The sequence below is a fragment of the Dendrobates tinctorius genome, unplaced genomic scaffold (genome assembly GCF_039654945.1).
Source record: "Dendrobates tinctorius isolate UK_male_01 unplaced genomic scaffold, ASM3965494v1 ptg000003l, whole genome shotgun sequence".
Lineage (NCBI taxonomy): Eukaryota > Metazoa > Chordata > Amphibia > Anura > Dendrobatidae > Dendrobates > Dendrobates tinctorius.
Genome location: NW_027361671.1, coordinates 62,757,121 through 62,784,389, shown reverse-complemented (window position 1 = coordinate 62,784,389; position 27,269 = coordinate 62,757,121). Strand labels below are relative to the sequence as shown.

At 44.0% G+C, this 27,269-nt stretch overlaps 1 protein-coding gene across 3 annotated transcripts in view; it reads left to right on the top strand.

The window, feature by feature from the left end:
• Positions 1-206: 206 nt before the first annotated feature.
• The window catches only part of DTWD2 (DTW domain containing 2), a 436,550-nt gene continuing 409,487 nt past the window's right edge, over positions 207-27,269 (top strand). Inside the window, exons 1-3 of one of the 3 annotated variants that reach the window (XM_073554231.1) lie at positions 241-304; positions 6,274-6,411; positions 10,356-10,688. In XM_073554231.1, coding sequence (XP_073410332.1) covers positions 10,363-10,688 — 326 coding nt within the window. In that variant the 5' untranslated portion in view covers positions 241-304; positions 6,274-6,411; positions 10,356-10,362. Of the gene's footprint in view, positions 305-529; positions 750-6,273; positions 6,412-10,355; positions 10,689-27,269 lie in introns of those variants that run through there. The other 2 variants (XM_073554167.1, XM_073554109.1) reach the window with 2 other exon arrangements.

The window sequence follows — 27,269 nt, the reverse complement described above, 5'->3', positions numbered from 1 at the left end:
TCAACGTACTTGCGAATCACAGCACTATTTCAGCTTTATGGCACTTTTCCCTTATCCAACATGGCCACTGCTGTGTCAGATGCTCAGCGAGCATGCCCTGACCAGATTACTGAGGAGAGTCATGTGACAGACAGTGCAGCAATGACTGGGTGTTCTCCATGCATTGGTCACGCCCCTCTCTGTTCCTATTGGCTTTTCTTCTTCCCCTGGTTCTATCGCTGATGGGCTCTGTGGCGTTTGCGCATGCGCAGTGGGGATTAGCAGACGCTGAGCTCAGCCCACGTTGTATGGCTCCTAGGTTGTGGTGAGCATTCCCTGTGCGCGCGCTCTCATGTGTTCACGTGATCGTGTTACCTGCTCATTTTTCTTCTCTTTATATTAACTCAGTGAAGGATTATTCCTCATTCATTCTGTGCTCAGTCACAGTTGTGATCGCTTTATTCACAGACGATATAATCGTGTCTGAATGGAGCATGGGACCCCAGGTATATACAGGGATCATTGCGGATGGCACGTTTTATGCAGATTTACTGTAAATAAATCAATTAAGCGCTAATTACTCCAGTACAGAACTATGAGCACTGGGGAGCACCTCTGATGCTGGGAAAAGGCTTCACATGAGGAGTGGAAATGTGGGAAGAGGCTCATTTATTTCCATTGGCAGCGCAGCGTCCTTTCTACAGTTTTCGGTGTATCTATCTATCTATCCACACATATATATACTCAGTATTATACAGAGGAAAAGAAATGTATGTATAGGATATATATCGTTCATACACACCTAGTGATATATATAGGTAAACGTATGTGTATATATATATATTATGCTACATGGAGGCTGGATGCTATCGCATCGGGAGGGCGGTAATGTCACGATGGGGGCAGGCTTTGCAGCGTTGAGAATCTCTCCCCCCATGTGCTCACCCACCTATCCACTCTCTCTCCCTATGTGCTGACTTCTCCCATCTGTTCTCTCTTCTTTGACCTGTCTACCCCATGTGCTATCCCCCTTGTCTGCTGTCTCTCTCCTTCCAGTGCTGTGTTCTCCTTCCTATGCTGTCCCATTTGAGCTGTCTCCCCCATGTGCTATGCCCCTTGTCTGCTGTCTCTCTCCTTCCTGTGCTGTGTTCTCCATGTGCTGTCCCTTTTGAGCTGTCTCCCCCATGTGCTATGCCCCTTGTCTGCTGTCTCTCTCCTTCCAGTGCTGTGTTCTCCTTCCTATGCTGTCCCATTTGAGCTGTCTCCCCCATGTGCTATGCCCCTTGTCTGCTGTCTCTCTCCTTCCAGTGCTGTGTTCTCCTTCCTATGCTGTCCCATTTGAGCTGTCTCCCCCATGTGCTATCCCCCTTGTCTGCTGTCTCTCTCCTTCCACTGCTGTGTTCTCCTTCCTATGCTGTCCCATTTGAGCTGTCTCCCCCATGTGCTATGCCCCTTGTCTGCTGTCTCTCTCCTTCCAGTGCTGTGTTCTCCTTCCTATGCTGTCCCATTTGAGCTGTCTCCCCCATGTGCTATCCCCCTTGTCTGCTGTCTCTCTCCTTCCACTGCTGTGTTCTCCTTCCTATGCTGTCCCATTTGAGCTGTCTCCCCCATGTGCTATGCCCCTTGTCTGCTGTCTCCTTCCTGTGCTGTGTTCTCCTCTCATGTGCTGTCCCGTTTGATCTGTCTCCCCCTGTGCTCTGTCTCTATCATCCCTGTATCTGACTGTGTACAGAGCATACCACAGCTCCTGGGCACGGGAGGAAGCAAAAGACAATACTGACATTACAGCAGGAGATCACAGAGGATTCATTTTGTGAGGTAAAATATTGGTTAAAAACAGTCAGTGAAATATTTTACCTCACAAAATGAATCCTCTCTGATCCCCTGCTGTAATGTCAGCATTGTCTTTTTCTTCCTCCCCTGCCCAGGAACTGTATGCTCCATACTGTCAGACACAGACAATTTATAGAATTAACTTTTGTTCATGGGAAAAACCCCTTTAGGCTATGTGCCCTCGTTGCTTTTTTGAAGCAGAATATTCCTGAGCGGAAACGCACACCCTCTTCCCAGGAAAACGTATGCGTTTTATGAAGCGCTTTTGTTAAGTGTTTTGGCACGCGTTTCCGCAAAATGAATGAACATGCTGTGTTTTTTTCTGCTAAGCATTTCCACAGTGGAAAAAAACCGCACCATTAGCACAACATGTGCGGATTCAATTATGATTACATGGGATGCTTTTCTTAAGCGTTTTCGCTGCGGAAACACTTAAAAAAGCAACGTGGGCACACAGCCTTAATGTGACCGGCTTCCACTGCCTTCAGGATCAGCCAAATTATTCACTGCGCCTGTGCGGAATTTGCGCAGTCACAGTGCGGCGGTGTTCCGCTGGTGGTACCGCACAAGAGGCTGCGTGGGAGTGTGTGTGTTGCTTACGGAGTATAGTGTGTGTGGTGCGACGGTGTTCCACTGGTGGTACCAGCAGCAGTTTCCATATTGAGACACCACCCATCACTTGGGTGTCCCAATATGGTGGTCAGTGAACTTCCTCCACTTGGAATTCTGGGATACGGTGACATCTGGACAGAACAGGAAATTAAAACATTACAAGGCAATTATGTAAATAGATAATATATACACTGCTCAAAAAATAAAATCAACACAAACAACAGAACATATCTCCAAGTAAGGCTATGTGCCCACGTAGCGTTTTCCATGCAGAATCTTCCTGAGCAGAAACGCACACCCTCCTCCCGGGAAAGCGCATGTGTTTTACGATGCGCTTTTGTAAGCGTTTTTGATGCTTTTGTTAAGCTTTTTCCTATGCGTTTTTGCAATACAATTGAATGTATGCGGAAACGCTTGCGTTTCCGCAAAATTAATGAACATGCTGCGTTTTTTTCCGCTTAGCGTTTCTGCAGCGTAAAAAGCGCACCATTAGCACAACATGTGCGGTTTCCATTATGTTACATTGTATGCTTTTCTTAAGTGTTTCCGCAGCAGGAACGCTTGTCTAAAAGCGCTGCGGAAGCGCTTAAAAAACGCTACGTGGGCACACAGCCTCAATCAAACTTCTGTGAAGTCAAACTGTCTATTTAGGAAGCAACACTGATTGACAATCAATTTCACATGATGTTGTGCAAATGGAATAGACCGCAGATGGAAATTATTGACAATCATCAAGACACCCTCAATAAAGGAGTGGTTCTGCAGGTGAGGGCCCAATGTCCACAGATGGGGGTTGTGCTCACAGCCCAACACCGTGCAGATGCTTGGCATTTGCCACAGAACACCAGGATTGGCAAATTCGCCACTGGCACCCTGTGCTCTTCACAGATGAAAGCAGGTTCACACTGAGCACGTGTGACAGAGTCTGGAGACGCCGTGGAGAGCGATCTGCTGCCTGCAACATCCTTCAGCATGACTGGTTTGGCAGTGGGTCAGTAATGGTGTGGGGTGGCATTTTTTTGGAGGGCTGTACAGCCCTCCATGCGCTCGCCAGAGGTAGCCTGACTGCCAGTAGGTACTGAGATGAGATCCTCAGACCCCTTGTGAGACCATATGCTGGTGCGGTTGGCCCTGGGTTCCTCCTAATGCAGGACAATGCCAGACCTCATGTGTCTGGAGTGTGTCAGCAGTTCCTGCAAGATGAAGGCATTGAAGCTATTGACTGGCCCGACCGTTCCCCAGACCTGAATCCGATTGAGCACATCTGGGACATCATGTCTCGCTCAATCTACCAACGTCACGTTGCACCACAGACTGTCCAAGAGTTGGCGGATGCTTTAGTTCAGGTCTGGGAGGAGATCCCTCAGGAGACCATCCGCCGCCTCATCAGGAGCATGCCCAGGTGTTGTAGGGAGGTCGTACAGGCACGTGGAGGCCACACACAATACTGAGCCTCATTTTGACTTGTTTTAAGGACATTACATTCCACTTTAATTTTGTGTGGGACTCCAAATCCAGGCCTCCATTGGTTAATAAATTTGATTTACATTTATTTTTTTTGTGTGATTTTGTTGTCAGCACATTCAACTTTGTACAGCACAAAGTAATCAATGAGAATATTTAATTCATTCAGATCTAGGATGTGGTATTTTAGTGTTCCCTTTATTTTTTTGAGCAGTGTGTATATAGTTTCACTGTCTTAGACCACATTTTTACATATGTGTGATAGGTTCTACTACTGTGCATTGTGCATACACTGTGCGCTTGTATACATACAGTCATATGTTAAAGTTTGGGCACCCCTATTAATGTTAACCTTTTTTCTTTATAACAATTTTGTTTTTTGCAACAGCTATTTCAGTTTCATATATCTAATAACTGATGGACTCAGTTATATTTCTGGATTCAAATGAGGTTTATTGTACTAACAGAAAATGTGCAATCTGCATTTAAGCAAAATTTGACCGGTGCAAAAGTATGGGCACCTCAACATAAAAGTGACATTAATATTTCGTAGATCCTCCTTTTGCAAAAATAACAGCCTCTAGTCGCTTCCTGTAGCTATTAATGAGTTCCTGGATCCTGGATGAAGGTATTTGTGACCATTCCTGTTTACAAAACAATTCCAGTTCAGTTAAGTTTGATGGTTGCCGAGCATGGACAGCCTGCTTCAAATCAACCCACAGATGTTCAATGATATTCAGGTCTGGGGACCGGGATGGCCATTCCAGAACATTGTAATTGTTCCTCTGCATGAATGCCTGAGTAGATTTGGAGCAGTGTTTTGGATCATGGTCTTGCTGAAATATCCATCCCCTGCGTAACTTCAACTTCGTCACTGATTCTTGCACATTATTGTCAAGAATCTGCTGATACTGAGTTGAATCCATGCGACCCTCAACTTTAACAAGATTCCCGGTACCAGCATTGGCCACACAGCCCCAAAGCATGATGGAACCTCCACCAAATTTTACTGTGGGTAGCAAGTGTTTTTCTTGGAATGCTGTGTTTTTTAGCCTCCATGCATAACGCCTTTTTGTATGACCAAACAACTCAATCTTTGTTTCATCAGTCCACAGGACCTTCTTCCAAAATGTAACTGGCTTGTCCAAATGTGCTTTTGCATACCTCAGGCGACTCTGTTTGTGGCGTGCTTGCAGAAACGGCTTCTTTCGCATCACTCTCCCATACACCTTCTCCTTGTGCAAAGTGCGCTGTATTGTTGACCGATGCACAGTGACACCATCTGCAGCAAGATGATGCTGCAGGTCTTTGGAGGTGGTCTGTGGATTGTCCTTGACTGTTCTCACCATTCTTCTTCTCTGCCATTCTGATATTTTTCTTGGCCTGCCACTTCTGGGCTTAAAAAGAACTGTACCTGTGTTCTTCCATTTTCTTACTATGTTCCTCACAGTGGAAACTGACAGGTTAAATCTCTGAGACAACTTTTTGTATCCTTCCCCTGAAAAGCTATGTTGAATAATCTTTGTTTTCAGATCATTTGAGAGTTGTTTTGAGGAGCCCATAATGCCACTCTTCATAGGAGAATCAAATAGGAGAACTACTTGCAAGTGGCCACCTTAAATACCTTTTCTCATGATTTGATACACCTGGCTATGAAGTTCAAAGCTCAATGAGGTTACAAAACCAATTTAGTGCTTCAGGAAGTCAGTAAAAAGTAGTTAGGACTCGTTCAAGTCAAGAAAATGATAAGAGTGCCCATACTTTTGCATCGGTCAAATTTTGTTTAAATGCAGATTGCATATGTTGTTAGTACAATAAACCTCATTTGAATCCAGAAATATAACTGAGTCCATCAGTTATTAGATATATGAAACTGAAATAGCTGTTGCAAAAACCAAAATTGTTATAAAGAAAAAAGGTTAACATTAATAGGGGTGCCCAAACTTTAACATATGACTGTATATAAAATACTGTGTACTTGTGTGTATCTCTGTACTGAACATAGGCAACTGTAATGTAGATGTATTGTATGAAATATGGTTGTCATGTCTAAGCCCCCGCATCTACCACTAACTCCTGAATGTATAATGATCCCTGTGATATGTGAATGTGTCTCTCATGCTGCCTGTATGGCCGGGGTCACACTTGAGAGAAACTTGCATGAGTTTCTTAATAACCCGCACTGCCATCAGCACTCGGGTCTGGAGTGTGCAGCTGCATGTATTTCTATGTAGCTGAACGCTCCGGTCCTGAGTGTCGGCTACCACCTTTAGGGCTCATGCTCACTTGCGATGAAATCAGACGAATTCAATCCGATAAAACATCATATTGAATTCGTACCAATGTTAATCTATGATGGTGTCTTCATCTGCGTTTTTTTTCCAGATCGGATCAAGATCAGGCTGCAAAAAAATCGCAGCATGCTGCGTTTGTAGTCATAAAATGGATCGCATTTTTACGCACCGATGTCCTTTGAAAATCCGGCAATTCATATTCGGCTATACAGTAAAATCACACTGACAGGTTAAAATAGAAAAGATAGAACACATGTATACACATACTATAGGTGTGTGTGTGTATATATATATATATTTATATATAATCTTTATACTTGATAGAAATATAGCTAGTAGAATAGTTGATAATTCAATTGTCAGCTTCTATAAAATAATTACAATGCTGACAGCATATGACACATGGCTTACATACAGTAAGCCATTGCATATCATTTTGATTTATAAATGTCCCTGATTACTAATGTTATTAGTGTATGTGTGTAAAAATTTGTAGCTGTATGTATTTAATAAAAGAATGTATTCACGGAAAAAAATTGTGTGGGCTCCCGCGCAATTTTCTACAATTTTCTCCACCAGAGAGGGAAAGCCAGTGACTGAGGGCAAATATTAATAGCCTAGAGAGGGACCATGGTTATTGCCCCTCCCCTGTCTAAAAACATTTGACCCCAGTAAAGGCGTATCTGTAAGATGCGCCTATTCCGGCACTTAGCCTCTCTCTTCCCATTGCCCTGTAGCGGGTGGCATATGGGGTAATAAGGGGTTAATGTCACCTTGCTATTGTAGGATGACATCAGCGGTATACTACTAACAGTATTAGTTACTGACATATATAAATCTAACTGTTTTGCAATGGTTTACTGTATGTAAACCATGTCTCATATTCCGTTGGGTTCTGTAATGATTTTACGTTAGCGGACAAATGAATTAACGGCTAATCTTCTATCTATATCGCCATGCAATATAAAGAGATATATATATATTATATTATGTATATTAGGGTGACCAGATCTCATATGGGGGGGAAAAAATGTCAGAATCTTGTTCGTCTGGACCCCACAAAACGATTCCCCTTTCCAGATATTGAGAGAGCCAAAATTTGAGCTCGATCAAACGACGTTAACCCGTGCCGCTCGTCGCTCAAAGTTTGAAAAAATCCAAATTGAGGTATTTTAAGATTTAGGTATTTTGCATAGTCTGTTAGACTATAAAGAATGTGACAACAACATTGCAGAAATAGCCCTGACCAAATTTTCGAACCATTTGTGGTATTTGAATGCAGAGTTGGTGGGATTATCGTTTTTTGATCCCACCATTACAGACAATGAAAAGTTGTTAATGGCTAATAAATTGCTCAGTAGCACAGATGAACCATCAGAGCACGCTAACCTACATGAGTTGATAATTTTACATAGTTATCTAATCTATTCTAGAGCTTTTGTTAAAGTAGTTTTTGAAACGTCAGAATATAATGCTCGGCATTTGCTTACAACTTGCAGGACATATTGCTTTTGTCAGAAGGTCGTTAAAGTCGGTTACTTCTTACCTCTTTTAATTTTTCTTTCCTAACTTTTGGATTTACAACCCTAGCGTGCTCTGATGGTTCATCTGTGCTGCTGAGCAATTTATTAGCCATTAACAACTTTTCATTGTCTGTAATGGTGGGATCAAAAAACGATAATCCCACCAACTCTGCATTCAAATACCACAAATGGTTCGAAAATTTGGTCAGGGCTATTTCTGCAATGTTGTTGTCACATTCTTTATAGTCTAGCAGACTATGCAAAATACCTAAATCTTAAAATACCTCAATTTGGATTTTTTCAAACTTTGAGCGACGAGCGGCACGGGTTAACGTCGTTTGCTCGAGCTCAAATTTTGGCTCTCTCAATATCTGGAAAGGGGAATCGTTTTGTGGGGTCCAGACGGACAAGATTCTGACATCGATTTTTTGCGGTCACCCTAATGTGTATATATATAATATATACAGTGTAAATAATATATATGTTATAGATATATATATACTGTATATATAATATATATTTATGTGTGTGTTTTGAAGAATGTTTCGTTTTAAAACAATGTGTAAATGACTTAGAACATTTCTTTATGTAAAAGCTCATGTTAAAATTGCATTGCAGTCTGATAGCAATCTCACTGCATTCAGATATAAATTGGATGATATGTGTGAAAAATCTGATTGTATTCGCACAAAAAACGCATGACACTTGCATGACAATTGCATTACACTCGTCCGAATCTCTTGCATCAAAATCAGACCTTTTTTTAATCGCTAGTGTGTCTCCAGCATTACTGTGTAAATACAGAGTGTAATCTATATTGCTGCTAGTGATGAGTATAAGTGCTTGGATAAGATGTTATCTCAGCATGCTCATATGCTAATAATGTATTCGGCGTGGGTGAATACTATGTTCAAGTCGCCGTGGCTGTTTGACAGCCGCAACAAATGCAGGGATTGCTTGTTTGTTAGATTATCCCTGCATGTGTTGCGGCTGTGGAACATTCGTGAGACATGCAGCCGTGGGGACTCGAGCAAATTATTGAGCACAACAAAGGTCCTCTATTAGCACCTGAACATGGTCAGATCACATCTTATCCAAGCACGTTCCCACATCACTAGCTGCTACCTCAAATGAGCGACATCCTGTAACTGTAGCATCTTTCTGGGAAGATTCATATCTGTGTAACACAGGTGCTTCTCATTAGAATACTTTATAACACCAGCTTGAAAAATTATTTTAAAATCTGCAATGTTGGCCTACTGAAATGTACGTTCAGTAAATGCACTCAATACTTGGTCAAGGCTCCTTTTGCATCAATTACTGCATCAGTGTGGCGTGGCATGGAGGTGATCAGCCTGTGGCACTGCTGAGGTGTTATGGAAGCCCAGGTTGCTTTGATAGCAGCCTTCAGCTCATCTGCATTGTGGGGTCTGGTGTCTTTCATCTTCCTCTTGACAATACCCCGAGTTTGCAGGCCAATCAAGCACAGTGATACTGTTGTTTTACACCAGGTATTGGTACTTTTGGCAGCGTGGACAGGTGCCAAGTCCTGCTGAAGAATGACATTTCCAACTCCGTATTTTATATAGCATAGTTGGATGGGGTAGAGAGCGGTGTACAGGGGTAATGAAGAACCCACCCTGGGTCCACACAAGAGAATAATGTTGCACCCCATCCTCAAAGACAGACTGTATGTAATTAATGGATTATTTTTCTTGTGTTGTGACACAAGTTGGGGACCCAAGCCATTTAAACCTGTGCACCTTCTAACCCATGTGCCTGGGAGCAGAAAAGGACTTTCTTATAGAGGAGTGCTAAGTATGAAACTTTCCTGGGCAGATGGGTATAAGGCAGCTCCTCCCACCACTCCTTGCCTGAACGTTGGGTCCTAGCCTGCCAGTAGTTGGTTTCTGTATAACGCTGTATTCACTTTCCCGTTATCTACCTGGCCTATTTAACAGCTCTGTTTGACATCTCCATTGTTGACACCGGCTTTGAATAGTGAACCCGTGCTGCCTGCCCCAACCTTGGACTATCTGACTATGCTTCTGTCTTGCCCTCCTGCACCTTGTACCTGTGCCTCTGACCCCCTGGTCAATGTTGGAGTCCCGGGGACAGCCCTGGTGTGATACAGAAATGAGTCCAGCTCACCGTAATAGACATCCTTAGGTGTTCGGAGCTCGGGAAGCGCGGTGTCAAGGCATGGGGCAATCCCAAAACAGAAGAAACTCCAGTTCTAAGAACTTGTGAACAAATATCTTTCTTTATTCACTGAAAGTGTTCAGTAGAGAATAAAACAGAATCACAGATGTAAGTTACATGGTGTGCGACATTGATGCGTTTCAGGTGACTGCACCCCCTTAAACATGAATCCTGAGCAATATATTAAGAGGATAGCAACTTTCATGGGAGGGCTTCTTTAAGACCGGACACCCCTTTATCCCTGTAATCTTGTAAGACCTCTGCTAAAATGTACCGTATGTTCTGTTTAACACCGTATTATGGAGACATTTTCCCTAATATAGATTGTATCACGGGGCAAACTATGAATAGGGCACTTGGATCCTGCCATACAGGCCTTGTGCAAGACCCTCGACTGAGCACTTACATATATTCCTCCTACATCAATTTTTTTGTTCTTTCTCTTTAGGGAGCCGATGATTTGGATGTCTGAGAGCCTGAATGATATCATGGATCTAGATCCTGCACATGGCAGGGAGGACAGTACATGTCAGACGCCGCTCAGAGGTCCGCAGCCTTGCCCTAATGCACTTGGAAACCCCCTCAGCCTGGACAGTGCATCTCCGGAACGGTCATCAGAACCTATGAAAACTGAGACCTCCAGTCCCACTCAGGAAAATGTATTCAGTGATTTGTGCTGTGCAGATGAGACATTATCAGATGATGAAGGAGCTTTTCGAGGTCTTTCTGCGCTTCCTGTGGAAAACAGTGTAGTCCAGAGAGCCCGGTGCGCCCGCTGCAGGTGAGAGTTGTTCATATAAAGCCTAAGGCTATGTTCACACTGCTGTACTTTTAGTCCTGTCTATGAAAAAAACTGACAGCACATTGGACCAATGTTATTCCAGAAGGCTTGGCAGAAAACAGTTTTTTATGGCAAAACGCTCCAAAAGACATTGGGTCATCTTCTGGGCGTCTTTCGAGCTGTCCCATTGACTTGCATTGTAATGTACACTAGACATGTCACTTCTTTTAACCGCTTGGCGTCTTTAGAACCTTGGGTGGTTAAAAGACCTTCAAAAGCCTGAACATACCTACAGCAAGTGACTTTTACATATAAAGGGCCATGTTCATTTTTTTAGTGTTTGTTTTTTCAGGAGTTTTTTATTGTGGCGAAATCTACCTGAAAAATACATTTTGTTCACATAGCTTTAGGACTTTATTTACTCCTCCCCTTCTAAGAAACTTATTTTTTGCTGGATGAGTTGCAGTTTTGAATGACACCATTCATTTTACCATGTAATGTCCTGAAAGATTGAGAAAAAAATTCTAAGTAGAGTGAATTGGGAGAAAGGCTATTTCACCATTGATGTTTGGGTTTTACGGTGTCCATTGGTCAATATGACGTCTACATCTTTTCCTCACTCTCTGGCTTTTATTCTATGGGATAAATATGTTGTCAGTTTAGGCAAATATGGTGTTTTTTGTTTATATTTAGATCTTTATATTGGGGGGGAGATAGAAGTAGTTTGTTTTGCCTTTTTGTTTTCTATTTGTTTTAATAGAAGACATGCAATACATTATAACACAGAGGTATCATGAAACTGATGATCTCCTGTAAAGCTCAACCAAAGGCACATGGTGGACATGGGGACCTTTAGAAGGCCCCTGGCATGGCAACTGAGTAGCACTTCTCAGTTGCGTTGCATGGAGTGTCATTGGCCGTCGTAAGAGACGGACACAATGATGGAGCTTATTTAAGGCTGCTGTCACACTTGACTAAAGGTTAAATTGATGCAATTGAAACGTTTTCCTATCACATCAATTACTGTCAGGTGCCGGTTGTGTGATGCAGCAGGTCCAGCGTTGCATGGAGCGGGCCCAGCTCCCAAGGGTGTTTTCACATTGCGTTTAGTTACACGTTCGTGGGTCACATTAGGGTAAGCTCTGCCGTGCATATTTTTTGGGCAGGTATGCCTACTGGAGACGGACACTCTGACTTAGTAGACTGCGTCTGGATGTCCACCTACAGTAGGCGTACATGCCCGAAAATTATGTGCTGCAGAGTGCACATTCGCTCTGCTGGAACCATCATAGTCTATGGCCCCCTTGGTTCCTTAGCCCGAATTCCGTTTTGCGGGTGGTTCGGACGTAAGCCCCGATGGGGTCCCTGAACAGGTGACTAAGCGCAATGTGACAGCACCCTAAGTTCGCTCCATACAGTTCACGGCCGCTGTACTTGTTGTTCAGGGTAAGTTCTCAGCCTGCTGATTTTGTGGCACAACTTTCTGAAAGTGAAGTGGGCTCCATTCATTGCAGAACATGTAACGGAATGGCAGGATTATCTGTTGTTTTTCTCTCTCCTCCGGTAATGTGCTTTATGAACGCTCCCTTATCGTGTGTTCACACGTAGGTTCAGGACTAGCGAAGGAGATGAGAATTCAGCACATTTCCCTGCGGCTTTAACGTCTATAGTGTGTTAATTCTGTTTATAATGTTTCACCCTTTACTTTCCAAACTGTGAAATCTGGTGCAAATCTGCAGAAAAATGCAAAGAAAAATCTGAAGGTATCACATGGCGATTTTACTGAAGATATGTTTCTGAAAAATCAGCAGCAATTTTTCTATGTGTGAACATGTCCCAAGGGTGGGTTCACATGATGTGGTTGAAGTGTGTGAGGCAACAGCCTCAGTGTGACTACATCACGTCATGGGAAGGTCTGGATCGCTTTAGTCTCGACTTTACAGCAGAAGCTTCAGAGCGACTTTCAGAAACATTTCACAAACCAGTTCTTTGATCTTCATTTCCAATAGTTACAGAAGATTGATATCAATTACTAATAAAATAGGCAAAGTTACTGTGAAACTGCCCACTACATGAGTGGGTGTCAGCGTCCATCTCCTCAGAATCATCCTTCGGTATATTATTTATAGGGAGCCCCCGATCCAGCAGCTGGTGACGTGTACTCGGCATTCACTTGTATCATTAAATGCCAGCACCTGCTTCCATACAAGACATATAGTGTTATCATCCCACAATTCATAGATGGGACATATTTGCTGGTTCTACTAAGTGTCCGGCCTGTGTGGTACACTGAATGGCGTAATATACACTCCACTATGAACTAGTTTTGCACTGTGTCATACCTCCCAACTTGTGAAGAACAGAGAGAGGGACAGAATATGTGGCGCGCATAGCGGCTAATTTTGCCCACACCCAAATCCACGCCCATTTACCATTTCTTTCTAGCCTGTTAGGAGGAGATGTCAAAGGGGCGTTGGTAGTGATGGACACTCAGAAGATGCCAGAGACTGCAGGGTGTAGAGATGAGCAAATCTATTCACGGGACTCCGGACCAGTGTCCAGATCAGTGGTACCTGGCAGCTGGACAGGTGACTTATCTCTTACCTTCCGTCATCCATGTCATGGCTTTTGATCACCCAGGGCTGGTACGATGTCATCTAGGCGTCATGATCATCTCTAGTTGGGACCTGTTAATTTTTCTTTGTTCATTCATTCACAGTCAGAGCCGCCAGAACTGTCTCATCTTTATGTAGCTCCATTATATGACATCTGGCTTTTTGTGTCCATAAGGCCGTGTTCACACTTAGCAAGTGGTGACGTGTTTCTATTCTACTTTTTCTCGCCTGGTTTTGTGCTGTGTGCACAGGCAGATAGGATATACAGGATATGCCTCTGCTTGGGTCAGGCTTTCTTGGAGCTTTGTCCGGCAGTGCCCGGGTAAGAGAAGACCTGACATGGCCCCCATGTTGCTTCTCCTCACAGGGAATATCAATGCTCTTTATGATAAAAATCTAGCCTGTTACAATTATATTTCAGAAACACTGAGATTAGAATCACGTTTCAGATGTAATTATCGTGTGCCATGAAATAGAAAATGGATTTATTGATCTTTTCTTCACTGCTGAGTGGAAGCGTCTGTCACTGGTCAGAGGTGTCCTGTGTGACTGCTTTTATTACATTTGCTTTGTAATACTATATATGCTGTGTAGGACTTAGTGATATCTCCTGCATACATATGGCATGACGTGCTAGATATCAGCCATTGCTATAGTATCCTTACCATAGTTCACAAGTGAACGCTGTGCCTTGTTTTTGGAGGAAACAAATTATCACATCTTGACCCATGTCAGATTTAAAACTGTGGTCCGGGAGGCATCACGGCACAACAGATTTACTGCTTACATAAAGCTAACTTAGACTGCGGTTTATGGCATACAGACAGTCCAAAAATATAACAAATTTATTAAGAAGTACGCAGTGTTGGACTGGGGTGCCAAGGGCCCATTAGTGACCAAATTGAGAGCCCCACTTTTCAGCCTCGTGCTAATGTGACATTATCCTCAATCACAAATTTATATAGCAATGAACTGGGTAGATTGTTAAATTAATAAGATGCCGTCTCTGTCTGTACAAAGTGAATCAAGTATATTGTGCCAAGAACTGCATAGAAGTGAGGGTGGTGGCCCACCTGAGGATTCTCCAGTTCTCCTGTGGGCCAGTCCAGGCCTGAAAGCACGAATCTCTTAATAGACTTGCTGCATATAATTACGGTGCGCTGCTATTAGTACATTTCTTCCATAAAGCATACTGCGTAGTGAGCAATATCTTGTAGTTCCAGTGCAAAAATCTCTAAGGTGATTAACAACGGGGCCAATTTCCATTTTTAGTCATCCATTTTTTCCTCTCCTTCTTCCCAGAGCACTAACACTTTTATTTTCCTGTCCATATCTGTCCATATTGAAATATGAAGGCTTGTTTTTTTTTTTTTTTTTGTTCGTGGGACGTGTTGTACTTTTCAGTGATCCCATTCATTTTGCTACATAGTGTACTGGAAAATGGGAAAAAAAAATTCCAAGTGCAGTGAAATTGTGAAAAAAAAAAAAAATGCAATTCTGACATTGTTTTTTGGGAATTGTTTTTGTACATTTTGTGACCCTGCACTACGAGTCTCCTCATCAATGCGATTACGGTGATACCAAACATGTCCATTTTTTTTTTCGTGATGAAAAAATCAGAAGTTTGTAGAAAAAATTTTTTGGGTTTTGCCATTTTTCCCATAGCAACTTTATTTTTCAGCCGTTGGAGCTGTGTGATGGATTATTTGGGGCCAGACAACATTTTATTTTTTTTTTATACCTTTTTGGCATAGATGTGACTTTTTGATTGCTTGTTAAAGGCTTTTCTGTAGAATTGCAGTGACCAAAAAAATGTAATTTTGGCTTGAATTTTTCTTTATTTTTATTTTTTTGTTTATGGTGTTTACCAATTGGGTTAATTGTTTTAACATTTTGATCGGACTTTTCTGAATTTGGCCATACCATATACAGTGCCTTGCGAAAGTATTCGGCCCCCTGGAACTTTTCAACCTTTTCCCACATATCATGCTTCAAGCATAAAGATACCAAATGTAAATTTTTGGTGAAGAATCAACAACAAGTGGAACACAATTGTGAAGTTGAACGAAATTTATTGGTTATTTTACATTTTTGTGGAAAGTCAAAAACTGAAAAGTGGGGCGTGCAATATTATTCGGCAACAGTGCAGCAAACTCACTCCAGAAGTTCATTGTGGATCTCTGAATGATCCAATGTTGTCCTACATGACTAATGATGATAAATATAATCCATCTGTGTGTAATCAAGTCTCCGTATAAATGCACCTGAGCTGTGATAGTCTCAGGGTTTTGTTTGAAGCACAGAGAGCATCATGAAGACCAAGGAACACAACAGGAAGGTCCGTGATACTGTTGTGGAGAAGTTTAAAGCTGGATTTGGATACAAAATGATTTCCAAAACGTTAAACATCCCAAGGAGCACTGTGCAAGCGATCATATTGAAATGGAAGGAGTATCATACCACTGCAAATCTATCAAGACTATCAGGGGACTGCACCTGAGGGAATATTTCAATGATACAGATGATTCAGAAAACACTCAGACGGAAGGAAAAGGGATCCTAACAACCAAGAAAAGGTCAGACTGGACACCTCCACCTGGATGCAACCCTCATTTGGATAAATATATAGACTCCTTCATACATTTGGTAAAATCCACCATCATAGACAAACAGGAGACAAGCATCCAACATCAGTGCCCAAGAGAGAAAAGCCATACAATCTTTATAAACCAACAAAGAAATCTTCATTAAACCTGCTGACAAGGGAGGTGCAATAGTCATGATGAATACGTCAGACTCACTGGCGTAGCGCGGGGGGGGCGGTCCGCCCCAGGCGGCATGTGTGTGGGGGCGGCGCGACAGCAGCAATTCCACCCTGCAGTGCAGTGCAGCGGCAGGCAGGGAGCGATGCGATCACAGCAGCTCCGCTGCCTGCAAGAGTGAATAGCAGGAGCGGAGCGGCAAGGGTCCGTCCTGCTTCCTGCCCGGAGGCCGCGCTTCCTGTTTCACACAGAGGAGCGCCGCTGAATGACGTCATCATTCAGCGGCCGCTGCTGTGTGAGGGAGGAAGCGCTGGCGATGCTGCGGACAGGTGAGAGGAGAGAGGTGGTGTCTTGTGTGTATGTATGTATGTCTCTGTGTGTGTATGTCTGTGTGTATGTCTGTGTGTATGATGGAGCAGGCAGTGATGGGAGTGATGGTCTAGAAGGCAGTGATGGGGTGAAGGAGCAGACAATGATGGGGGTGATGGAGAAGGCAGTGATGGGGTGATGGAGCAGGCAGTGATGGGGGTGATGGAGCAGGCAGTGATGGGGGTGATGGAGCAGGCAGTGATGGGGGTGATGGAGCAGGCAGTGATGGGGTGATGGAGCAGGCAGTGATGGGGTGATGGAGCAGACAATGATGGGGTGATGGAGCAGGCAGTGATGGGGTGATGGAGCAGACAATGATGGGGTGATGGAGCAGACAATGATGGGGTGATGGAGCAGGCAGTGATGGGGTGATGGAGCAGACAATGATGGGGTGATGGAGCAGGCAGTGATGGGGTGATGGAGCAGACAATGATGGGGTGATGGAGCAGACAATGATGGGGTGATGGAGCAGGCAGTGATGGGGTGATGGAGCAGGCAATGATGGGGTGATGGAGCAGACAATTATGGGAGTGATGGAGCAGGCAGTGATGGGGTGATGGAGCAGACAATGATGGGAGTGATGGGGGTGATGGAGCAGGCAATGAAGGGGGTGATGGAGCAGGCAGTGATGGGGTGATGGAGAAGGCAGTGATGGGGTGATGGAGAAGGCAGTGATGGGGTGATGGAGAAGGCAATGATGGGGTGATGGAGCAGGCAATGATGGGGGTGATGGAGCAGGCAGTGATGGGGTGATGGAGAAGGCAGTGATGGGGTGATGGAGAAGGCAGTGATGGGGTGATGGAGAAGGCAATGATGGGAGTGATGGCGTGATGGAGCAGGCAATGATGGGGGTGATGGAGCAGGCAATGATGGGGTGATGGAGCAGACAATGATGGGAGTGATGGGGTGATGGAGCAGGCAGTGATGGGGAGAAGACAATGATGGGGTGATGGTCGAGAGGGCAATGATGGGGTTGTGGGTGAGAATGCAATGATGGTGGTGGTGGAAAGGGCAATAAATGGGGGTGGTGGAGGAGGAGGAAATGATGGAGGTGGTGGAATGGGCAATGATGGGAGTGGTGGGGGAGAAAGCAAAGATAGTGGTGGAGAAGAAAATGATGGAGGTGGGGGAGAGGACAATAATGGGATGCGAGGGGAGGAGGACAATGAGGGGTGTGGGGGATTGGGATATACATAATAAAGGAGACTATGTAATATACACTCACTGGCCACTTTATTAGGTACACCTGTCCAACTGTGTGTTAAGACTTAATTTCTAATCTGCCAATCACATGGCGGCAACTCAGTGCATTTAGGCATGTAGACATGGTCAAGACAATCTCCTGCAGTTCAAACCGAGCATCAGTATGGGGAAGAAAGGTGATTTGAGTGCCTTTGAACGTGGCATGATTGTTGGTGCCAGAAGGGCTGGTCTGAGTATTTCAGAAACTGCTGATCTACTGGGATTTTCACGCACAACCATCTCTAGGGTTTACAGAGAATGGTCCGAAAAAGAAAAAAAATCCAGTGAGCGGCAGTTCTGTGGCCGGAAATGCCTTGTTGATGCCAGAGGTCAGAGGAGAATGGGCAGACTGGTTCGAGCTGATAGAAAGGCAACAGTGACTCAAATTGCCACCCGTTACAACCAAGGTAGGCAGAAGAGCATCTCTGAACGCACAGTGCGTCGAACTTTGAGGCAGATGGGCTACAGCAGCAGAAGACCACACCGGGTACCACTCCTCTCAGCTAAGAACAGGAAACTGAGGCTACAATTTGCACAAGCTCATCGAAATTGGACAGTAGAAGATTGGAAAAACGTTGCCTGGTCTGATGAGTCTCGATTTCTGCTGCGACATTCGGATGGTAGGGTCAGAATTTGGCGTAAACAACATGAAAGCATGGATCCATCCTGCCTTGTATCAACGGTTCAGGCTGGTGGTGGTGGTGTCATGGTGTGGGGAATTTTTTCTTGGCACTCTTTGGGCCCCTTGGTACCAATTGAGCATCGTTGCAACGCCACAGCCTACCTGAGTATTGTTGCTGACCATGTCCATGCCTTTATGACCACTATGTACCCAACATCTGATGGCTACTTTCAGCAGGATAATGCGCCATGTCATAAAGCTCGAATCATCTCAGATTGGTTTCTTGAACATGACAATGAGTTCACTGTACTCAAATGGCCTCCTCAGTCACCAGATCTCAATCCAATAGAGCATCTTTGGGATGTGGTGGAACGGGAGATTCGCATCAGGGATGTGCAGCCGACAAATCTGCGCCAACTGTGTGATGCCATCATGTCAATATGGTCCAAAATCTCTGAGGAATGCTTCCAGCACCTTGTTGAATCTCTGCCACGAAGAATTGAGGCAGTTCTGAAGGCAAAAGGGGGTCCAACCCGTTACTAGCATGGTGTACCTAATAAAGTGGCCAGTGAGTGTATACCTGTATGTGTGTGTGTGTGGCTATATAACATCAATAATCTATATATATATATATATATATATATATATATATATATGTATATATACACACACGTAGCTTTGACGCCATAAAAGGAGGGGGGCCCGGACACATTTCTTGCACAGGGACCCCAAGCTGTCAGTGTCCGCCCCCTGTCCGCCTAAATAATTTGTACTTTCTGTTTTTTTTTTTCTGTCACATTATTAAAAATTAGTATTAAAAAAAGCCATTAGGTCTTCATCCAGCATCATCAAGCTAATACATACATATAGAGAACTGCAAGAAGTTGAAAGTCTAGAAATTTAGAAATAATAGCAGAGTTAGTAGCAGACTAAAAATTAGATCTTTGAGTGTAGTGTGGGCTCTTCGGATGCTTCCGAATTATCAACGACCAAAGGGGCGGCAAATTTTTCGACCGCCCCGGGCGCCACAAACAGTTGCTACGCCACTGGTCAGACTACACGAAGGAAGCAAACAGACAACTGATGGACACGCGCTACTACAAAAAATTACACAGGACTATTACAAGGAACTAAACAAGTTGGTATCTTGTCTGCCTGACGAATCCATAAGAGCCGATGACCTGATACCAGAGAGTCCAAGAATAGGGACATTTTACATGCTTCCCAAAATCCACAAATCTGGAAAGCCAGGAAGACCAATTATTTCATGTGTGGGCACCTTTACTGTGCAGGGATCTGGATGGGTAGAGGGTATTCTTAAACCCCTGGTAAAGGATACAACCAGCTACATTCAGGACACAACTGACCTATTGAATAAACTAGCAGCAATAGGTCTTCTACCAGAACCAGCCATCCTGGCCACCAAGGATGTGAAATCTTTGTACTATAATATCCCACACCAGGATGGTTTAAATACCTGCAAATTATTCATAGAAAACACAGGGACTGATGCTGATTCTGTGGTGAAACTCACAAAATTTATCCTCACCCACAATTACCTTGAATTTGACAACAAGATCTATCTACAGCAGACTGGCACAGCTATGGGAAGTAAAATGGCTCCACAATATGCAAATCTTTTCATGGCCAAGCTTGAAAGCAACTTTTTGTCCTCATGTCCCATCAGGCCTCTGGTCCTACTACCGCTATATTGAAGATATTTTAATCATCTGGACGGAGTCTGAGCCACAGCTAAAGACGTTCCACGAACAGGTTAATCAATTTCATCCCACCATCAACTTAACACTCAACTATTCCAGCACTGAAATTAACTTTTTGGACACCATCATTAAGCTAACGAACAATGAAATAGAGACATCCCTGTATCAGAAGCCAATGAACCGTCCAACATACCTTAAATGGGACAGTTTCCATCCAAAACACATAAAGAAACTATTATCTACAGCCAAGCCATCAGATACAATCGTATATGTTCCAACCCCATGGATAGAGATGAACATCTTGGTCGCTTCAAAAAGACCTTTTTGAATCAGGGCTACCATCCAAGAACAATTCAAAACCAAATTACAGGAGCCACCAGAATATCAAGGAATCACCTGCTACATTACAAAACTAAAGAAGAAAATAACCGGTCGCCTCTAGTAGTCACCTACAACCCAAATCTGGAAATGCTCAGGGGTGCTGCACAGAAATTACAACCTTTACTACAAAAAGATGCTCGATTACAATCCAATGCAGGAAAATCCCAGGGCCAGTCAGCCCGTTAGCAGTCAGGATGTCTTTTAGGCCGGGGTCACACATGCAGGAAACCCGTACGAGTTTCGCATCTTAACTGCTGCCGGCACTCGGAGCTTGTGGCTGCGTGTCTTTCTATGCAGCTGAGCGCTTCGGTCCCGAGTGCCGGCGGCAGTGCCCGGTATTAAGATGCGAGACTCGTACGGGTTTCCCGCATGTGTGACCCCCGGGCTTAGGCAGGAAACCGCTTGCCATGTATTTTCTTGATTGTTTCATAGTACAACTACTGGGAAGTTAATTGCCTGCTTCATTACAACGGTAGCAAATCGCACACCCTCCCCTCTATCATCCACCGGAGAGAAATGGATTTCTTGTTCAATGAATTATTGCTGATTTCCAGATAAAATGTTATTTGTCTCAGTGCTGCCTCCATGTGGCAGTCTTTGAGAATGCAGGTTAAGGAGTTTAATATCCGTTTCATAAAAAACATTAGTAGATGATTAAATCGTGCATATTCCAGAGGGTTCATATTCCTGGACTGGTCATTTTAGGACTGTGTTCTGGATGTTCTCTATAAATGACCACAGTTATGTGTTCTTTCTTCAGACATATGTAGACGCACTTTGTTGCTTGTTTATGAGGAGACATAAGGAAGCGTCTGCAGATCTCTCCTGGGCTTCGTTATGCAGGGGCTTTGTTTGTCTGATTTCCCTGGTGTTATGGTGTTTTTATCCAGCCTGTCTTCACCGTACACCCCATAAAAGACGCACAGGACGCAGCGTCAGGAATGGAACTTTGTGTAAAGCTGATTATAGCCAGTGGTGCCTCCACCGAAGTGAAAATAAAGCCGGGTAATGATGTGTTTAACAAGATGCAGCCTTTTCTATTTCTAATAAAAGCAAATGGGACAGATGTGCGTTCCACATTGGCTTTGCCTGTCTCTGTTGTCAGGAAAATCTCAATTAAACAGGACAGTTGTACAGCGTGACATAAAAGCCCAGGCCTTATAATTTCTCAAGGTCGCCACACATAAAATATAGATTTATTACCTGTGCAGATCTGTGAGATAACCAGGGAATAGTATATCCATAGGAATGGAAAATGCATTCATCCACTAAAAAGCCTGTCTGTGGTTTCCACATTTAGTACTACTGAAAATATTTGTTTTTTTTTTTTTCTAAGAAATTACTTTCCACTGAAAAATCAAAAAAATAACCCGTAAGCATAAGTCTTGAAGTTTTACAATGAGCCAATAATATATGAGAGACATGACACAAGTTTAACTGCTTGGGACCCTCTCTGATCACAAAATCGAAGGGGTCCTTGCCCTTGGGCCAGTGCTGCCTCCTCTTCAGGTTGTCCAGGTGCTCTGTCCATGACTATTGTGAGGTCTGAACCTGTCATGTCCAGAGGAAGCAGACGTTACCACTCGTCCATATGACGGTCCTTGTGTCATTTCACACCATTTTAACCGTCTGATTCTGTGGGACGCTTCTGAACTGGGGCCGCAGGGTATGTATGCATTCTAAACACTCCCGACCGGAGCCCCTCCAGTGAGCGTTGCCTCGCTCTATACAGGTGTATGGATGATAGGCCACGCTCACTGGACTGGCTCTGGTCTGGATTATGTATAGCTCATACATACCACCCATTCCCGGCTCAGAATCCGGCAATCCCTGCGGTGCACAGTGCGTGTACTGGAGGGGATTCATAAGTCTGCAGTCACATAGAGTGACTAAAGACTTAACGGTTTGGACCAGACAACCCCTTAAATTAGCGGCCATATAGGCAGTTATGAGGTACATGTGCTGTCATCCTTCTGCATAGAAGTTTGCACAAAAATATCCTTGTTTCTCTTCCTCTTCTGCCACGACTCCTAAGGCAAAACGCACCACTCTTAGGGTACATGTCCACGATCCAGAATAGCAGCATTTTGGATTCAGCTCACCTGCGCTGTGTCCAAAACACAGCATTCTACGTTACAAGCACGGTGGATGGGATTTCTATAAAGCCCATGCCCACCGTGCTTCTACTTACCACTGTGTAAACTCACCCGTGGTGCGGGTTTACGAGACCCCGCATGTCAATTATCTGCAGCGGACACGCTAGTCTCACCCATAGCCAGCCATTACATGCGGTGACCACATGGTTCAGTGAGCATATGCTTCTTTACCTGCGTGACTAGAGCGCAGAGTTTTGGATGCAGCGATAATACATTGCACCCAAAGTGCTGCCATATCCTGATCGTGAGCACATAGTCTCAGTCCTCATTCAGACATCAGTCATTTTTATATTATGCAAAAAATGGTCTTCGTTTGATCAGTGTGTTTGGTAAGATTTTCATCGGTGTTTGGTCAGTGCCAGTTTTTTCCATCAGAGATTCAGCTTTACTTGTATGGGAAAAAAACCCAAATCTGATGGAGGTTTCTCAAGCGCCTCCTATCGGTCAGTGAAAAACAGACGGCACACGGATGTTATCCAAGTGCTGTGGGTCTTTTTTTTTTCTTCACGGATCCATAAACTTGCATTGGCAAGTTTGATTTGTGACTGATCAATGTTGGACAAGTCTACATGTTTTGTTGCAGACTAGTGATAAGCGAATGTGCTCAGATAGGTTGTTATCTGATCATGCTCGGGTGTTGACCGAGTAACTTTGGCGTGCTCGAAAAATATGTTCGAGCCCCAGTGGTTGCATGTCTTGCGGCTGATCGACAGCCGCAACACTTGCAGGGATTGTGTGTTTGTTATAATGTAATTTGTTATAATGGTAGAAGGGGATGAACTGTTATACGGAGCAGCTGAACAATTGCTGACGCTCTCAGTTATCAAATAGACACATACGTGGAGATTTCATGTAGAGGTGGAGTGTAATACAAGGGACAAGCAAGTGCATAGCATTCACAAGTCACTGCTTTCTTACCAGTTATCTCTTCAGTTACTTCTGGCAAATCCCTCAACTTGGCTCATATGGTTTTAATCAGATCTGTCATGTTTGCTGGTTAATGGCTGATAACAGAGAATGAGTTAGCTCTTCTCATGAGCCCATGACTCCTAATGTCTTTCCTTATCTCCTCTTCCAAATATTGATTGCCACTAATGTATTTGGTGGTACACAGTGGCCACCCTTCTTGATAATCAGTCAGCGAGATTGTAATTATAAGACCACATTCACATATTCAGTATTTGGTCAGTATTTTATATCAGTATTTGTAAGTAAAAATCGGGAGTGGAACAATCAGAGGAAAAGTATAATAGAAACATGTCACCACTTCTGGATTTCTCACCCACTCCTGGTTTTGGCTTAGGCCGGGTTCAAATAGCGTTAACCAGCCCTATCACCGCATAGCATTGACGGGCTGCGTTAACGCTATACCGCTAGCGCTGACACGCTATGACCGCTAGCGCTATGGCAGCGTTAACGGACTGCGTTACACCGCGTTATAATGCGGTGTAACGCAGTCCATTAAACGGACTGTCATAGCGCAGTATGAACCCAGCCTTACAAATACTGATGTAAAATACTGAACAAATACTGAATGTGTGAATGCGGTCTGAGTACACTGTATTCTTAAATGCTGGCAATTAACCAATTGAAACTATTTTTGTTCTTCTTTGGCATGAAAGTGCCCTTTAACAGAATGCCGTATCTCATGAGAGATCCACTCTAATGGTACTGTCACCCTGGTGGATGTGGACCCACTTCGCCATAGTCGGGCTTACCCTGGAGGGGCATAACTAAGCGGCTACCTGGTTCTTTACTAGAGTCTCTGATGGTGAGGTTAGGCTTCTGCTGCAGGTAGTCGTCGGGTACCACTCCTGGGCAGTTCCCAGTACTGCAGCAGCTGACCTCAGGGGTCAAGGACACAGATACGGACTCGGAGTGACAGGCAGGACAGGATACTGGCGGTATGTACACTGGTGCCGGTTCGGACAGAACTGGTTAAGATTTGGACAGAATGATGGGTTCAGGATCACTGGACATGTACCAGTGCAGGATCAGGGACCTAACAGCATACTAGTAGCTTAGAGAAACACGAGATACTGAAGTTGTTGAGGCATCCCCTACAGGCGAGGGTGCCTTAAATAGCTAATACCTTCCAGCAAAACCTAATACCTCCCAGGCTGGGGTCATTTTCTGGAGTTCACGCGCTGCCCCTTTAAGAAGCAGGGAGCAAACCGCAGAAAAAACGTGCGGAAAAATCCGCACCGTCTGCACTGCGGTTTTTTATTCCCATAGGGAATAATGGTACTGTACGCCGCAGCAAAAACTGCTGCGGACCCGCAGCGGCCAAAACCGCTGCGGAACAGCAGCAGAATCCGCATAGTACATTTCATAACTTTCCTTAATTCTTATGAAAATATTTACAGCACATCCTGCACTGAACTACTGAACCCAATTTATTATATATTTTAGGAGTCATAGGTGGTCCATTTTATAGTGACTCCACCAAAATGGACATTGACTTCATGACTCCAAATCAACAGCCCTGCATAGCGGTGAGCATGTCTGTGTCCCTGCCGGGCGGAGGAAGGGGAAGCATGCAGGGACGCCGATATTACAGGGACTTTCCCACATGTCACATACAGCAGACTTTCTGCTACGTAATTGCACCAAAAAAGTTGCAGCATATCATGGTATCAGGTGTGCACAATAATTGATTTTCTATATGCCATGCACATTAATTTCAAATTAAAGGGAATATGTCAGCCTCAAATTGTAAACTTTACTAAAAAAACAATTTTATACGGGTCTAAGCCCATATGAAGATTATGTCACGCACGGACACGGGTAAGTCCAACGGATGACTCGAGGGATGGGACATCTCCTGACTCCAACATGTGCCTGTCCCTTAGCTCCCCTAATGCCCTATGTGGGTCCTCCCCGCCTCCCCCTTCCCCTCATCATCACGTGCCTAGTCCCTGGCTAGTGCACTGGCCGGCAACGACGCTAGAATCACTACTGCAGATGGTAACACACAGGGGAAGAGAAAACAGCACCAGGAATCTGAACTCCCACAGCAGCAACACCACCGACACAGGAGAGCTCCACACCCCAGCTGGTCTGCTTAGAAGAACTCTAGAACTGATGATCATCTGATGGGTCATGTGGCTATTTAAAGAAAGGTGGGAGTGGTTACCAACCAACATCAGCTGACCTGCCTAAAAGAAACTGCCAGCAAGAGCCTGACATTAACTCTTGCTGGACCAAAAGGAAAAAAACATTTAAATTTCAGCAGACCCAGAGCTGCCACTAATCCCTTAATGATTTGTGACAGATTATAATAGCAGTATACATTTTATTATTGTAATTAGTTTGAAAAAGCTGTATATTCCATGTGCAAATGAGGCGGCTTCAGTGTACTCTTGGCATGCCTCCCCCACCCCCCCCCCCTCAATTTATTGCATACTGAGTAGCTCCCTGACTCTTACAGTGCACACTCACTGTCAAGGAGCCAGCCCAGTACCACCACTGCAATCATCTGTACTCCAAATTAGTATGTTCTGATATCAATGCAGCTGAAGGCAGGGAAATAGGCCGGGGGCAGAAGGAGGGGTTTGGAAGCCACTGACATGCAATTTTTCTTTTTTTACAGGAATACATTCAAAATGTCAGGGAAAAGAGACTTGCAAAGTTTGATAACGTTTCGTGTTGTACAACAGCATGGAGCAGCCATTGTTCCTGCTGCAGACTGCTAATTTCTATGCACTAGCAAGCAGTTGGAGCAAGTGGATGGGCACTTTAAAGTCCTTTTTCTTTTTACCATGTAGCTTCAGAAATGAATTGGTGCCCTGCACAATATGTGTTACCTAATGTTCTCTTCAGTTACTGTTCAGTGTGTGACCTTGTAGGTGTGTTAAAAGTTCATTAGGGGATCATAACTGAGTGAGCCAGGCCATCTAATGTGTTGTGATCTGAATTGTTATAAACCTGTTAGGTGGAAAATCGGATTGACAGCCATTCTATAGCACAACAAACAAGGGTTCTGCATCATTATATTTGCAAACCAGAGCTGGAGTATCAGCCACTGTGATAGGGATCACATTGTAATTGTGAATAGGGAGCTTTTCAATGGCTTTTCACTTGTCTAGGAGAGGACTTCTCATTAACAAGCAAAGAATCCTAGCTCTAACTAAGGCACATATAGAAAAATCTATAGGGAGCTGAAGTACTGTATATAGTGCATGTACTGGACTTACAACTGGGCGAGGGTGCACAGGTAGGACTGACTGCTTTTACCTGTTATGCCATGTGTATCATGTTAACAAGGAATATGCAAGGATGTTCGATAACACATACAGTATATGCCTGATTATGCTTCTTTCTTAAATATCTTGAAAGAGGACCTGCCACTTATACAAAAAATTTGAGTTAAAGTGAATCTGTCAGCAGGTTTTTGCTATGTAATCTGAGGACAGCATGAGGCTGGGGTTAAAACACAGAATTCAACAATGTGTCACATGTCAAACTATGCTGTTTACTTAAAGGGGTTGTCCGGGCTTTTCACATCTCAGTGCATATCTGGGCTGCAGAATGCTGACAATAAGAAATTTACCTTCTGTGGCCAGTTTGCAGCGTTTGCTAGATATCATCTCTTGCTTGTAATAAAAACGTCCTGGGGGAGTGTGTTCTGGCATTGAAATGAGAACTGGTGTTTTCTCCTACTGTACTAAAAACCTGCCCTCTATAGCAACAACCCCAACCTCCATAGCAACA